At 42.2% G+C, this 16,467-nt stretch overlaps 1 protein-coding gene across 15 annotated transcripts in view; it reads left to right on the top strand.

Moving 5' to 3' along the window:
* EIF4ENIF1 (eukaryotic translation initiation factor 4E nuclear import factor 1) overlaps window positions 1-16,467 on the top strand; it is a 56,916-nt gene that overhangs the window by 28,047 nt on the left and 12,402 nt on the right. For 10 of the 15 annotated variants that reach the window (XR_010156129.1, XR_010156128.1, XR_010156131.1 and 7 more), the window contains exons 5-11: window positions 2,141-2,427; window positions 2,970-3,171; window positions 7,470-7,645; window positions 10,132-10,267; window positions 10,795-10,974; window positions 11,734-11,966; window positions 15,714-15,785. Coding sequence is in view for 11 of the 15 variants with exons in the window: in XM_009438226.5 (XP_009436501.2) it covers window positions 2,141-2,427; window positions 2,970-3,171; window positions 7,470-7,645; window positions 10,132-10,267; window positions 10,795-10,974; window positions 11,734-11,966; window positions 15,714-15,785 (1,286 nt within the window). In the remaining 4 variants the exon portion in view is untranslated. The remainder of the gene's footprint in view (window positions 1-2,140; window positions 2,428-2,969; window positions 3,172-7,469; window positions 7,646-10,131; window positions 10,268-10,794; window positions 10,975-11,733; window positions 11,967-15,713; window positions 15,786-16,467) is intronic. The other 5 variants (XM_009438228.5, XM_009438227.5, XM_063808188.1 and 2 more) reach the window with 1 other exon arrangement.

The following is a 16,467-nucleotide window of genomic DNA, read 5'->3' as shown; positions in this document are numbered from 1 at the left end:
AAGGTTTCCCTATGTTGGCCAGGCTGGTGTTGAACTCCCAACCTCAGGTGATCCACCTGTCTCAGCCTCCCAAAGTGTTGGGATTACAGGCATGAACCATAGTGTCCGGACTGATCTGCTTTCTGTATCTGCTTTCTGTTCCTATAGATTAGTTTACATTTCCTAGGATTTTATATAAATGGAGTTACTATAGTATATACTCCTTGTGTAGCTTTTTTCACTAAGAATAGTTACGATTCATCCACGTTGTTGTCTAGTTTATTTTCATTGCTTAATAGTATTCCATTGTATGGATTTAGCAGTTGATCCGTTTATCTGTTGATGTACATTTGGGTTGTTTCCAGTTTTTGACTGTTAAATAACCAAAGCTGCAATGAACATTCATGTACAAGTCTCTGGACATAAGCTTTCTTTTCTCTTGGGTAAAAACCTAGGATTAAAATGGCTGGGTTGTATAGTAGATGTATGTTTAACCTTCTGGGAAATTGCCAAACTGTTTTCCAAAGTAGTTGTACCATTTTACGTTTCCACCAGTGGTGTATGAGAGTTCCACTTGTTCCAACATCCTCATCTGCACTTGGAATGGTCAGTCATTTAAATTTTAGCCATTCTAATAGGCGTGTAGTAGTATCACATGGTTTAATTTGCATTTCCCTAATGACTAATTATGTTGAGTATCTTTTCATATGCTTATTTGCCTTCCACATAACCTCTTTGGTGAAGTGTCTGTTCAAACCATTTGTCTATTTTTCAATTGTGTTGGGTTTTTTTTTTTTTTTTTGAGACAGAGTCTGGCTCTTGGTGCCCAGGCTACAGTGCAGTGGTGCAGTCTCAGCTCACTGCAACCTCCACTTCCCAGGTTTAAGCAATTCTCCTGCCTCAGCCTCCCAAGTAGCTGGGATTACAGGCGCCTACCACCACGCCTGGCTAATTTTGTATTTTTAGTAGAGACGAGGTTTCACCATGTTGGTCAGGCTAGTCTCAAACTCCTAACCTCAGGTGATCCACCTACCTCAGCCTCCCAAAGTGCTGGGATTACAGGCGTGAGCCACTGGGTTGGTTTATTAAGAGATTTTATGTGTTCTGAATTTAAGTCCTTTATCAGAAAAATGCTTTGAAATATTTTGTCTCAGTCTGTGGCTTGTCTTTGCATTCTCTAAACAGTGTCTTTCAAAGAGTAGAAGTTTTAAATTTTGATCAAGCCCAGTCTATCAGTGTTTTTTAAATGGATCATGCTTTTGGTGTCATGCCTAAGAAAATTTTGCCTAACCCAGTGCCACAAGGATTTCCTCCTATATTTTGTTCTAGAAATTTTTAGTTTTAGGTTTTACATTTAGATCTGTGATCCATTTTGAATTAATTTTTGTATATATCTGTTACTATATATATATATATATATATATATTTTTTTTTTTTTTTTTTTTTTTTTTTTGAGACTGAATCTTAGTATTTCGCCCAGGCTAGAGTGTAGTGGGGCGACTTCTGCTACTGCAACCTCTGCCTCCGGGTTCAAGCGATTCTCCTGCCTCCGCCTCCCAAGTAACTGGGATTACAGGCACCTGCCACAATGCCTGGCTAATTTTTGTAGTTTTAGTAGAGACGGGGTTTCACCATCTTGGCCAGGCTGGTCTTGAACTCCTAACCTCGTGATCCACCTGCCTTGATGTCCCAAAGTACTGGATTATAGGCGTGAGCCACCATGCCCGGCCCCAAATATAGATTTAAGTTCATTTCTTTGTCTGTGGATATCTAACCGTTCAACACCATTTTGTTGAAGATACACTTTAACTTTTTAAGCAGTTATTTTTTCAAATACACCTACTGTAGTTTATTAGTTGACAAAACATTTGCTAATAATTCTTAGATAAGGATTTGGTCAAAATAAAGGCACTGCAAAGACTAATCATGGAAAATTATTTATCGTGACGTACTTCTATTGCTGCAAAGAGGAAGGCCAATGTCTCAGCCTTATTTAAATACATAATGTACATGTTACCCTGAATCTGCTGATAAGCCCAATTTTAGTGGTGACTGTCTTCCAACCATCCCCTTCCTCCCATCAGTCATGGACATACTATCTAAAAAAGAAGAAAACACCCTTGTTGGTTTGTTTAACTTTGTCTTTCCCACGTCCTTCCAGATCCACGAGAGCGTGTGAAAGAAGATGACTTAGATGTTGTTCTCAGCCCTCAGAGACGGAGCTTTGGAGGGGGCTGCCACGTGACAGCTGCTGTTAGCTCCCGGCGCTCAGGAAGTCCATTAGAGAAAGATAGTGATGGGCTTCGTCTGCTTGGTGGACGTAGGATTGGCAGTGGGAGGATAATCTCTGCCCGGACCTTTGAGAAGGATCACCGTCTTAGCGATAAGGACCTGCGGGACTTGAGAGACAGAGACCGAGAGAGGGACTTCAAGGACAAGCGTTTCAGGGTTTGTCTTTTTTTTTTTTTTTTTAAATTGAGACGGAGTTTTGCTCTTGTTGCCCAGGCTGGAGTGCAACGGCACGATCTTGACTCACCGCTGCCTCAGCCCAGTATCTGGGATTATAGGCACGCACCACCATACCCGGCTAACTTTTTATATTTTTAGTAGAGACGGGGTTTCTCCATGTTAGTCAGGCTGGTCTCTCAAGCTCCCAACCTTAGGTGATCGGCCTGCCTCGGCCTCCCAAAGTGCTGGGATTACAGGCATGAGCCACCACACCCGACCTGGGTTTGTCTTCTAGATTCTTTGGTAGTTCATGTGCTTGGGGACTTGATATTCACTTTTTTTATACCAGGTTACTTTGAGAACAGGCATGAACACAGCCTGCTCTTAAACCAGTCAGGGAGGAAGGGGTGGGGATGGTGATGGGCCTCAGGTATACAGCATCATATCTTCCTTTCACTATTGAACATTACAACGAAGACCTTGACTGAAGTAGAAATGGCTTGACTAGAAATTTTTAAATCTTGCTTTATGTACTTTTCCAGAGAGAGTTTGGAGATAGTAAGCGTGTCTTTGGTGAGCGTAGAAGAAATGATTCTTACACAGAAGAAGAACCAGAGTGGTTCTCTGCTGGACCCACAAGTCAGTCTGAAACCATCGAACTGACTGGCTTTGATGATAAGATACTAGAAGAAGATCACAAAGGGAGAAAAAGAACAAGGCGACGGACAGCCTCTGTGAAGGAAGGTCAGTTCAAACTTTGGGAGGGAAGTTCGCTGTTTTAAAATGAGATGTAGGCTGGGCGTGGTGGCTCACACCTGTAATCCCAACACTTTGGGAGGCCGAGGTGGGCGGATCACCTGAGGTCAGGAGTTCGACACCAGCCTGGCCAACATGGTGAAACCCCGTCTCCACAAAAATTCAAAAATTAGTGGGGTGTGGTGGCTGGTTCCTGTAGTCCCAGCTACTCGGGAGGCTGAGGCACAAGAATTGCTTGAACCTGGGAGGCAGAGGTTGCAGTGAGCTATCACACCACTGCACTCCAGCCTGGGTGACAGAGCAAGACTGTCTCAAAAATAAAATAGAGATGTGATTATCACTGGCTAATTGTACACTTAGGAATGGGCACCAGATGTATAGGAAATGGCAAGTTTTTCATGATGCATCCTGATTTTGAAATCTTTTTTTTTTTTTTGAGACGTTGTCTCGCTCAGTTGCCCGGGCTGGAGTGCAGTGGCACCATCTCAGCTCACTGCAGCCTCCATCTCCTTGGTTCAAGCGATTCTTCCCTGCCTCAGCCTCCCGAGTAGCTGGGATTACAGGTGCCTGCCATGACGCCTGGGTAATTTTTTCTATTTTTAGTAGAGATGGGGTTTCACCATGTTGCCCAGGCTGGTCTCGAACTCCTGACCTCAGGTGATCCACTCGCCTCGGCATCCCAAAGTGCTAGGATTATAGGTGTGAGCCACCATGCCCAGCCCCTGGAACTGCTTAAGTGAGGATTCACTAAGTGTAGATTGTACTGTTTCCCTAACTCGTTCTGCCTGCCACACTAAACAGAAAAGTCTCAAGTTATCCTGTAAGAGGACTGTGTACATGAAAGAGTTCCCCAGAAATAAGAAACGTGGTAGAAAAATGAGAGGTCTCATTTATTGAGCAATTATGTCCTAAACACAGTGGTGAGTGTATTTTGTCTGTGTAATCCTTCGTCTCCTAATGACCTTGTGCAGTGTAGGTACTTTTTTATGCCCATTTCATAGATGAGCAAATGGAGGCTCAGAGGGCTTAAGTAACTCAAGGACACTTAAGGTAGTCACCATGGAAATAAGTAGTGAAGTCAAGAGTAAAGCAAGATGCTTCTGGGCATCAGAGCCTACCTTCTTCATCATGGTATTAGGCCTTCCCAGGTCAGTTGTTTGTGATTTGCCTTCTCTCAAACTTAGTTTCAGGATGAGTACGGTGGCTCACGCCTGTGATCCCAGCACTTTGGGAGGCCAAGGCGGGTGGATCATTTGAGGTCAAGAGTTTGAGACCAGCCTGGCCAACATGGTGAAACCCTGTCTATATTGAAAATACAAAAATTAGCTGGGTGTGTTGACGCATGCCTGTACTCCCAGCTACTGGAGAGGCTGAGGCAGGAGAATTGCTTGAATCCAGGAGACAGGTTGCAGCGAGATTGTGCCACTGCACTCCAGCCTGGGAGACAGAGTTGAGACTCTGTCTCCAAAAAAACCAAAAAAACTTAGTTTCCTCAGCTGTAAGATGGGGTCAGATATCTCCCTTGCTAAACTGAAGGAGCCAGAGCTAATGTGTGTGAAGTACCTGCTGCAGAGTGGGAGCCCATTGGTCTGCAGCCAGTCATTTTTTAGGGCAGTGACCTGGCTGTAAGGTGGCCAGTCCCAGGCTGATGGTCTTGGGAAGGAGGCACTGTAGAGCCAGGTGGGGACTAACCTGGGTTAAAGTACTAGGGCTCCTGCTTAGAAAAGGATAATTTTTGACAAAATTTTGACAGCTGGGCCTGTTTCTTTGTAAAGGGAAGAACAATGCCTATCATAACTTAAGGGTTACCTTTAGCATTGAAGAACACATGTACCCATCAGAACTCAGCCTCCAAGAAGGCACTCAGTAAATTCTACCTGCCTCAAGCTTTCAGGCTTAGTTGAAAGCCTTTTGGCAGATACTAGGCAACAAAAGGGGAAAGCCTTTTTTTTTGTTTTTTGTTTGTTTGTTTGTTTTGAGACGGAGTCTTGCTTTGTTGCCCAGGCTGGAGTGCAGTGGCACGATCTTAGCTCACGGCAAACTCCGCCTCTGGGTTCACGCCATTCTCCTGCCTCAGTCTCCGGAGTAGCTGGGACTACAGGCGCTCACCACCACGCCCAGCTAAATTTTTGTATTTTTAGTAGAGATGGGGTTTCACTATGTTAGCCAGGATGGTCTCGATCTCCTGACCTCGTGATCCACCCGCCTCGGCCTCCCAAAGTACTGGGATTACAGGCGTGAGCCACTGCGCCAGTCCTCTATTTTTTTTTAATTAATTTTTTTTTTTTTTTTTTTTTTTGAGACGGAGTCTCGCTCTGTCGCCAAGGCTGGAGTGCAGTGGCCTGATCTTGGCTCACTGCAACCTCTGCCTCCAGGTTCAAGTGATTCTCCCGCCTCAGCCTCCCGAGTGGCTGGGATTACAGGTGTGCGCCACCACACCCAGCTAATTTTTTGTATTTTTAGTAGAGATGGTGTTTCACTGTGTTAGCCAGGATGGTCTCAATCTCCTGACCTCATGATCCACCTGCCTCAGCCTCCCAAAGTGCTGGGATTATAGGCGTGAACCACTGCGCCTGGTCTGGGAAAGCTATTTTAATAAATAAGGGAAAAATCAGTGCCACCTTAACATTTTGATGAAGACAAATATAAGCAGAAATAAGCTGATGGCATTTATTTAGAAGGAGAAGAAAATGGAGAATCAAAATACTCATCTTCTTTTGTAGTCTTGAAAATATAGTACATATTACCATTATCTTTGTGCTATCACACACTGCTCCCTAGGATAATGTAAGAAATTGATAGGTAACTTGGAAGACTTTGCTATTAAATTGGCTTTGAGATATGTCTTTGTCTCATTCTTAATTAAAGCAGCACCCAGTAAAGCACCACTTTAACGATAAAGATCAGGCTTCTGGTGAGAAAAAATTATGTTTTTCTTAAGTGAGGTGAAATCTGAATTTCAACCATTCTTGTATCAAGTGCAGGAGTCAGGAGTGAGATAGATTGGTAGTGGCACCTCCTTATTTTACAGATGCAGAGAGAAATTGAGACCTGGAGAGAAGGGATGGATTTCATGGCAGAGCCTGGAGTAGAATCCAGGGGTCTTGGTTCATCCCATTAGATAACTACAGAATGTCTCTAGGTTGCCCTTGCTATGTATTTAAAATAAATAAAAACAAATAAAAACATTAAAAACTAAGATGTCAGATGCCTTAAATGTTAGCATCTGGCAGTTTCACTTTGTCTCCCCATCCTAAAAACAACTGAACATTATAGAGTATACCTGGCACTATAGAGTAAGACAAAGCTGGTTAGACCAGGTTCCCTACCCTCAGAGTTTAGCCTCACCAGAGAGTTACTATTATACAGTGTGACAAGTACTCAGAGATGACACAAGGATTATAGAGAAGGTAGCAATTAATTTTACTGGGTAGGGCAAAAATCGGTAGGCGGGGCAAGCTTCCCAGAGAAGGTCACATTTGAATTTCACCTTGAAGGATGAGCTACAACAACCAACCTGTAGGCAAGTGAAAATTGCCCTCATGCCAGGTTTCTCATAAATACCTTAGGTTGCTGAGCCCTGACTGAAAGTGGTGCTACAGGTGCATGGGCAGAAGCAGAGCTAAATTAATTTGGTTCCATTTTTAAGCAGTAAGAGACTTGCAAAGACTATCCTTTAAAAAAAAAATCACTAGAAAAAGAACTAGGCATGGTGCTGGACACAGTGGCTCACTACTGTAATCCTAGCACTTTGGGAGGCCGAGGCAGGAGGATCACTTGAGGTCAGCAGTTTAAGTCCAGGCTGTGCAATTTAGCGAGACTCAGTCTCTACAAAAAATTTAAAAATTATCCAGGCATGGTGGTGTGCACCTGTGGTCCCAGATACTCTGGAGGCTAAGGCAGGAGGATCACCTGAGCCCAGGAGGTAGAGACTACAGTGAGCTGTGATCATGCCACTACTCTCCAGCCTGTGCAACAGAGCAAGACCCCATCTCAAAAAAAAAAAAAAAAGACCCCCCTCCACTATAGAAAATATGAAGTTCCCACGAAGGGAACCATAATCCTCCCCACATCCTGTTGGTGTTCTGGCTTTATTAGGGCTTTTTTCCTCTTCTGCCTCCCGTAGAAGGGGGACTGTTTAATTCTTGCAAGTACAGTACCTGCACAAGAAGTCTGCTTTTTAAGTCATGTGTGGCTCTTCTACACGTATACTGATGGCTGAAGCCACAGAGGGACACTGGAGTGATTTACTTATCAGACGGTTTTTGTCCTGGTTTTGCTTTCAGGTATAGTAGAGTGCAATGGAGGAGTGGCCGAAGAGGATGAAGTGGAGGTCATCCTTGCACAGGAGCCTGCGGCTGATCAGGAAGTGCCAAGGGATGCCGTCTTGCCTGAGCAGTCCCCAGGAGACTTTGACTTTAATGAGTTCTTTAACCTTGATAAGGTGCCATGCTTGGCTTCGGTGAGTGTAGCAGCACACTTAAAAATGTGTGGTTAAATTTGACCTGAGTATTTAAGACATCGGTTTGAAAGTGTTGTTTTGCTAGATGCTTTTGGGGTTTTTGGCTTTTATTCTTACATATTTAAATTTTTGTTGGCTTTGTTTTGAGAGGCTTAATGGATAATATGAGATTTTTGTACCAGTTAACTCTTTTTTAAGCTGGTGGTGTTAGACTAAAAATTCTTTTTTTTTTTTTTTTTTGAGTCGGAATCTTACTCTGTCACCCAGGCTGAAGTGCAGTGGCGCGATCTTGGCTCATTGCAACCTCCGTCTCCTGGGTTCAAGCGATTCTTCTGCCTCAGCCTCCTGAGTAGTTGGGATCACAGGTGTGTGCCACCATGCCCGGCTAATTTTTGTATTTTTAGTAGAGATGGGGTTTCACTATGTTGGCCAGACGGGTCTTGAACTCCTGACCTTGTGATCCTCCTGTCTTGGTCTCCCAAAGTGCTGGGATTACAGGCGTGAGCCACCGCACCTGGCTTTTTAAAGTTATTTTTAGAATTCCTGTTTATCACTAAGATGCTTATATTTTGGATACACTCCCCAATTTTTCACAGTGATGTATCATGCTTATCTTATATTTTAATTAATACAAAATTAGTGCACTTAAAAGTCAGCATTATTTAAGGTATGAGCATCTACAGGTGGAATGTGATTGAAATTGTCTAGATAATTCCTCTGAAAATAGAAATTCTGGAAACAATAATTAGGGTCTCGAATTAAAATCCCTTCAAAAGAAGTATATTGTGGCTTAATTTGGGTATGGATTATGAAAACATTCTTCCAGATAAGAACAAAGAATAAATCTAAGCTTCCCCTGCTTAACTTTGGAAACTGTGGGTTCCAGATTTCAAATAAAACAGGCACTAATTCTGTCATCCATGTACCAGTTTTTGAAAAAGCATGTTTTCTGTTTATCAGTGGGATTGAAGTGAAAGTATATGACTTATTTTCAAGGATATGTCTGATTTTTGGATAGATGTTTGCTCTATCTTGTCTTTTCTAAATATTGATAAGAATACTGCAAAAAATCAATTTGGATATTTGACTGAATTTATGGTATGATTTGAATTGAAAATTTTTTTAAATGCTTAAATCTAGTTTTTAAGAAAGATTGGCACTATTTCATAATTTCTACCAAAGCAATTTATTGTTCATAGTGTGTTATTTAATTGCCCTTATTAAATGTAAACTATGGAGGTTGGATTTGGAAACAGAAAACACCTGAAAACTCTCTATTAATCTCAAACAGAAATTAGAGATCAGTTGAAATTTCATCTTCCACAATCATACTTTTTCTAAACTTTGACTTGGAATTACAGTCTTTATGAGCTCTACTTTTTTAGCCTTTGGCTTCTGAAACTCTCAAGATTGAATTTCATAATGTTCATTACAACCTTGAAACCACTAAGTTTGAAGCAATGGTTTTCTTTCATCAGTTCCCCATACTTGATATTTAGTTGAAGCTCACTTATCAGCTTGTCAGTGGAATGCTGTGGCATTGACACTGTTCTCTGAGAACATTTGGTAGTACGTGGATTTACTCCTGAGGCAAAGGATAGAAACCCGAAAACCTTTTTGTAGCATAGAGGCTTTGCTTTATATTCTTAGAAAGTAGGCTGGGTGTGGTGGTTCATGCCTGTAATCCCAGCACTTTGGGAGGCCAAGGCAGGTGGATCATTTGAGGTCAGAAGTTCGAGACAAGCCTGGCCAACATGGTAAAAACCCATCTCTACTAAAAATAAAATTAAAAATAGCCAGGCATATGGTGGCGTATGCCTGTAGTCTCAGCTACTCGAGAGCCTGAGGCATAAGAATCACTTGAACCTGGGAGGCAGAGGTTGCAGTGAGCCAAGATTGCACCCCTGCACTTCAGCCTGGGCAACAGAGCGAGACTGTCTTAAAAAAATAGTAGACCGGGTGTGGTGGCTCATGCCTGTAATCCTAGCACTTTGGGAGGCCAAGGCGGGCGGATCACAAGGTCAGGAGATCGAGACCATCCTGGCTAACACCGTAAAACCCCGTCTCTACTAAAAATACAAAAAATTAGCCGGGCGTGGTGGCAGGCGCCTGTAGTCCCAGCTACTCAGGAGGCTGAGGCAGGAGAATGGTGTGAACCCGGGAGGCGGAGCTTGCAGTGAGCCGAGATCATGCCACTGCACTCCAACCTGGGTGACAGAGCGAGACTCTGTCTCAAAAAAAAAAAAAAAAGTAATAAAAAATAGAAAAGGAAAGTAAGTAGATGGTTATACTCAAGTTTGGGTTATTCAGAAATTACCCAGGATGGAGGAAGAAAAAGGTGTTCAAATTCCTAGGTTCTGAGAGTATTTATCTTCAGGTCACGAGCATGAAAGGAAGTTTCAAAGTAAGTGACCCTTTCATAAGATTTAAACCTTCTTGTCCTTTTTCATCTAGAAACTATTAGTTTTTATTGTCTTTTTCTTCAGATGATAGAAGATGTTTTGGGAGAAGGGTCAGTCTCTGCCAGTCGGTTCAGTAGGTGGTTCTCTAACCCGAGCAGATCAGGAAGCCGATCCAGCAGTCTTGGGTCAACACCACATGAAGAGCTAGAGAGACTTGCAGGTAAAATGGCTTCAGATTCTGCCCTTGAAGGTAAACCTGGGTTTTTCCCTGATATGGTTCATTTTGTCTTCATTAGTCAGGAGTCAATTAGGGTCAAAGGGTCTCTGGACAACTGAAAAGCCTTCAATTTGTGTCCTTTTAATATTGTTGAAGGGGCCGGGTGCAGTGGCTCACGCCTGTAATCCCAGCACTTTGGGAGGCCAAGGCAGGCAGATCACAAGGTTAGGAGTTTGAGACCAGCCTGGCCAACATGGTGAAACCCCCATCTCTACTAAAAATACAAAAATCAGCCAGGCGTGGTGGCGGGCATCTGTAGTCCCAGCTACTCAGGAGGCTGAGGCAGGAGAATCGCTTGAAACTGGCAGGCGGAGGTTGCAGTGAGCTGAGATTGCGCCACTGCACTCCAGCCTGGGCGAAAAAGCGAAACTCCATCTCAAAGAAAAAAAAAAAAGAAAGAAAAATACTGTTGAAGGCATGTTTCTTTACTGGAACAGATTAATTTTGAGTATGTTTATTTGCAATATCAGGTCTGGAGCAAGCCATCCTCTCTCCTGGACAGAACTCGGGGAATTACTTTGCTCCTATACCATTGGAAGACCATGCTGAAAATAAAGTGGATATTTTAGAAATGCTACAGAAAGCCAAAGTGGATTTGAAACCTCTTCTTTCCAGCCTTTCTGCAAATAAAGAAAAACTTAAAGAAAGCTGTAAGTGTTTATGAATATCTGTTTTAGATATCTGAAAAGGTCTAGATGTTCAGTCTTCAGGCAGTTGGGTCTAACATAACCTCTGTTTCATAAAAAGTCAAATATATATTGGGTTTTTGTTTAATGTTCTTTTTTAAAAACTCATTTCATCAAACAATACCACCTCTTTGAGAATCTCACAGTGGGTCATGAGCCCTATGAGAACTTTTCCTATAAGTTCTTACCTAGGGTCTGGTTGTAATAATCCAGTGAATGTTGAAAACAAACTCCAGTGAATGTTTTATTCCTCCAGAGCATAACTTACCATTTCCTCACAAATCTGCCCTAGTCTTCCATGTTCTTGCTTAGGCTATAAATTCTCAACATAAAAACTTAGTGATATAATGACCACGGTGCAGGCAGCAATCTTGGCAATGTTGGGCTATCTGGGATTCTTGTCCCAGGTAACAAGTCTCCCAGAAGACTCATATCTTTCTGCAGGATGCACAGCAGGAGCTTGTCAAGTTTTAAGGAATAGCACCTCATAGTTGTGGTCCCCCAGTTTCTAGCATCTAAACATTTTAGGTTTAGTTTATGCCATCTCTTAGTACACAATTTGATTTTAAGTGTTATTAGTTTATTTTTGGTGTCAGTCTTTTCTGACAGTCTCATCTCAATTTTGAAATAAATTATTTTCATCTTATCTGTCATACTAGCCAAAGAGAATTCCTACCAGATATCTCTTTGCTTGATTTAACCTGGACGTTCTCAACTTCTCAGCACATTCAGGGGTTGTGCTTTCAGTGGAGGAGGTAGAAGCAGGTCTGAAGGGCTTGAAGGTTGACCAGCAAGTGAAGAATTCAACTCCCTTCATGGCAGAACACCTAGAAGAGACCTTGAGTGCTGTAACCAACAATCGACAACTGAAGAAAGACGGAGACATGACTGCGTTCAACAAGCTAGTGAGCACAATGAAGGCAAGTGGGACTTTGCCTTCTCAGCCCAAAGTCAGCGTAAGTATCTGACACAAACCCCCCACCCTTTTCTCCTTTTTTTTTTTCTTCTTTTTCCCACCACAATAAAAGGATTTTTAAAAAGGTATTCTGAGTAAGTTGGAAATTCTTTAGTAGTCATTTGGTCCTTGATGCTTTTGTGTGTTCCTTAATTATTGATATGCTATTTGTTACTGGAAAAAGCAGGCTTGTGGTTAATTTATATGTATTGTGGGTGACAGTATAAAGATTAAAAGATTCAGTCTTATGGTAATGCCTGTATAACTTTAAGTCACTGCTAAAATGAGGTATAAAACTATCTTTTTGGATGAACTCCAGAGAAAATTTTCTTGTTATTCAGCTACTTAAGTTCATATTCTTTACCATATTTGTATAGTAAAATCTTTATTCACATCTTCTAATTATTCCCAGATACCAGGGATTACCTGCATTCTTGCAGTCATACAAATCATTTGTAAAGTATCTAAGATGGGGCTGAGCACAGTGGCTCACGCGTGTAATCCCAGCACTTTGGGAGGCTGAGGCAGGCAGATCACCTGAGGTCAGGAGTTTGAGACCAGCCTGGCCAACATGGTGAAACGCCATCTCTACTAAAAATAAAAATTAGCCAGGCGTGGGGGCATGCGCCTGTAATCTCAGCTACTTGGGAGGCCAAGACAAGAGAACTGCTTGAACCTGGGAAATGAAAGTTGCAGTGAGCCGAGGTCACGCCACTGCACTCCAGGCTGGGCAACAGAGTGAGACTGTCTCCAAAAAAAAAAAAAAAAAAAAGTAAGATGGGTTTGTCAGGATAATTACATTCTGTTAATTTACTAATGGAAAAAGTTGTGGCTCCAAGTTAAAAACAAAACTTGTAGGCATGAAGTTAGGTTACAAGGTGACACAACTGCATATCACCTTGTAAATGCAAGTGTTTATAATATACTGGTTCTTTGTCCTAACAATTTTGAGAGGGTAGTTCTTACCCATAGCCTATGTGTTAATATCACTATCTCTTGATACAAACTAATGTGGAAGCAGGGTAGATATGAATAATAAAAACATAAACATGGACTTATTCTAGTTGCTAAGTTATAGCAAATTTACCAAATTGAGTTTTCCCTCTTTTTTTCCTGTTCCCTGCTTGCCTGGGAACTTAACCAGTTAGCCAAGATGCAAGTAGCAATAGCTGTTTGAATCATTATGTCTTATACCAAAAGAAAGCAACTGACTTTTAGCATTCCTTATCTGACCAATAGGACAGACAGAGGTTCCATTATTCCTTAGTGCCAGGACTGACCTACACTTGAAAGGAGGCACCTCAGATAGGTAGACTGACTTCTTTGTATCTGACCACACCATACCAGTTGCAGGAGAATGTCCCTGTAAAACTGCTTTAGAGTTACTTTTATACAAAGAATTATTAGATACAAATGCTTTCAAATGAAGATCAGACTGAAAGATGGTAGACTATCCTATTTTCCTTTCTCGTTACATTTGTGTCTTGGTGATTGGGTGCTGACTGCAATGGTGTGGTTCCTATCTTATAATTAGCTTCTTTCTTTTGGTGTGAGCAACTAAAAATATGGAAGGGGGGATTCAGCAGTTTACCTGATGTTTTTCCACATTTTATTGCAGATATGATTCCAGGATTTGATATTAACACAATTTACTCGAGTTGTAAGGGCAGTTGGTTTGATGTTGGGGTTTTAGTACTCAGAAGTGTATCTGGTTTTAGCTGAGCAAATGAGCCTCAAACACCTGCCAAACGGATGGATGACACATTCAAGTAGCTAGGCAAAGGCTAAGACAAACTCAGCTAGCAGGAAAGAATGCAACAAGGAAAGTAATGGAGTAAGAATAGCAGGTGTTATCTCAAAATATTGCTCAATTTGCATGTTGTTAAGGCATGGTTTACTTTTTGAATTCGGTGTCTTTAATTACTACTGCTGTGTATGTTTTGTATACTATTTCTGATCTGCCTCCATCTATTTAGGTTGTCATATTGGTTCATCCAAAAATAATACATGCTGGTTCAATCTAAATTCTGTTTTAAATTATAGATTCTATCCTCCAAGTATAATAAGCCATGCAGTATAAAGTTGTCTATTTGTTTTTATTAGATGGAAGTAAATGACTCTTAAAGAGATTACTTATAAAATCATCTGCCTTTAGTCCCAGTTCCAAAATCAACAATAAAATACTTGGGTATTCTTGAGCTATTTGTCATGCCTAGACACTGCTTTGGACTTTGACAGCTCCATCTAGTGGAAGGGAAACTACACCAGAGAAAGCACTTCACACAGAGCTAAATGGGCATAGGGATGTCCTGAAATGCAGGAGGGGACTCCAGGTTGGATGCACAAAATGTAACCACTGGCCAGGCCTGGTAGTGTACACCTATAGTTCCAGCTACGTGGGAGGCCAAGGTGGGAGGGTTGCTTGAACCCAGAAGTTCAAGGCCAGCCTGGAGAACACAGACCTGTCCCAAAAAAAAAAAAAAAAGTAACCACTACTGCTTTAAGAGTGGAGGATTTGAATTTTGCCCTGTATGTGATACCCATTTTGGAACAGCTCGTTTAAAAAATAATAAAGTTGCCGGGCGCGGTGGCTCATGCCTGTAATCCCAGTACTTTGGGAGGCCGAGGCGGGCAGATCACGAGGTCAGGAGATCGAGACCATCCTGGCCAACACGGTGAAACCCCGTCTCTACTGAAAAAAAAAAAAAAATTAGCTGGGCGTGGTGGCATGTGCCTGTAGTCCCAGTTACTCAGGAGGCTGAGGCAGGAGAATTGCTTGAACCCTGGAGGCAGAGGTTGCAGTGAGCCAAGATCGTGCCATTGCACTCTAGCCTGGTGACAGAGCAAGACTCTGTCTCAAAAAATAAAATAATAAAGCTTAAATTTCCTGAAATATGAAACTCTGAAATATAACAATTTTGGCCAAACCTGCATGTTGTTTACTAGGATTTTAAAACCATATGTGTAGGCAGGGTGTGGTGGGTCACGTCTATAATTTAGCCAGCACTTTGGGAGGCCAAGGCCAGAGGATTGCTTGAGCCCAGGAGTTCAAGACCAGCCTGGGCAACGTGGCAAAACCCCATCTCTACAAAAAATATAAAAATTAGTTGGGTGTGGTGGCATACACCTGTAGTCCCAGCTACTCAGGAGGCTGAGATGAGAGGATCGCTTGTGTCTGAGAGGTCAAGGCTGCAGCAAGCCATGATTGCACCACTGCACTCCAGACTGGGCAACAGAACAAGACCCTGTCTCAGAATTGTATATATGTATGTATGTGTGTGTGTGTGTGTGTGTATAGTATATATATATATATGTATGTGTATGTATGTGTGTATATGTATGTGTATATATGTATGTGTGTATATATGAGTGTGTGTGTGTGTGTGTGTCTCCAATAAATCTTGTTAAAGGTAATGGGTAGCAAGAGTTATCTCAAGTAAGTGTTTCCCGGTTTCACCATTTTTCCCCCTTTTGATCACAGTGTTAGAAACAGGGAAATGGACTTAGGATTAGCATAGTGAGGATCTGTGAGGGAACTTTGCATGTACATGTGAACAGTCTTTCCATCCCCAGATCTTTGGGACCTGTGTGATGAGAGCGGAACACGTTGGTCTAAGTTTTCTGTGACTTGAGTATCATTCTGCTATTAACTCCCTAGGAGTATTTTATGCTTTCTTGTGGTCCCCAATCAATCTGTAAGTTAAGTGAGTTAAGAAAGTTAAAACCAGTTTTCTTTTGACTCTTTTAGCGAAACCTTGAAAGCCATTTGATGTCCCCTGCTGAGATTCCAGGCCAGCCTGTCCCTAAGAACATCCTGCAGGTACCTCACAATCTTATACTGAGGCCTTGGAGTCTTGAACAGTAGTCTTCTGAACCAGTTTTGCTTAGTGGTCCAACTTTGGGCCTTAGAAAATGATCTGTGTTGCCTGGCAATCAGAGAGGTGATATTGTTGCCTGACATAGTTCGGTGTTGCTTTTAATCTCAATGGGCAGGGGATAGGGGATGGCTAAAAAAGTTGACAAAGTAAGCCTTGACTTCTAGTTTCCTTTGCAGTTTCTGTGGAACTTAAAAGTATCTAGCCAGGCACGGTGGCTCACACCTGTAATCTCAGCACTTTGGGAGGCTGAGGTGGGTGGATCACCTGAGGTCAGGAGTTTGAGACCAGCCTGGCCAACACGGTGAAACTTTGACTCTACTAAAAATACAAAAATTGGCCTGGTGTGGTGGCACATGCCTGTAATCCCAACTCGTTAGGAGGCTGAGGCGTGAGAATCGCTTGAACCCGGTAGGCAGAGGTTGTGGTGAGCCAAGATCATGTCACTGCACTCCAGCCTGGGTGATAGAGTGAGACTCTGTCTCAAAAAAAAAAAAAAAAAAGGAACCTCTATTTATAGCACTAACTTAGAGCATATGTTGCTAGCTGAACATTCAGATAAATGTGTTGCATATACACATGCCAAGTCCTTCAGTTGAGCATGAGGGAGATCCATCTTGTGGCTCT

This window comes from Pan troglodytes, chromosome 23 (genome assembly GCF_028858775.2).
Source record: "Pan troglodytes isolate AG18354 chromosome 23, NHGRI_mPanTro3-v2.0_pri, whole genome shotgun sequence".
Classification (NCBI taxonomy): Eukaryota; Metazoa; Chordata; class Mammalia; order Primates; family Hominidae; genus Pan; species Pan troglodytes.
Note: the sequence above shows the minus strand (reverse complement) of the source record. Positions and strands in the feature narration are given on the sequence as shown.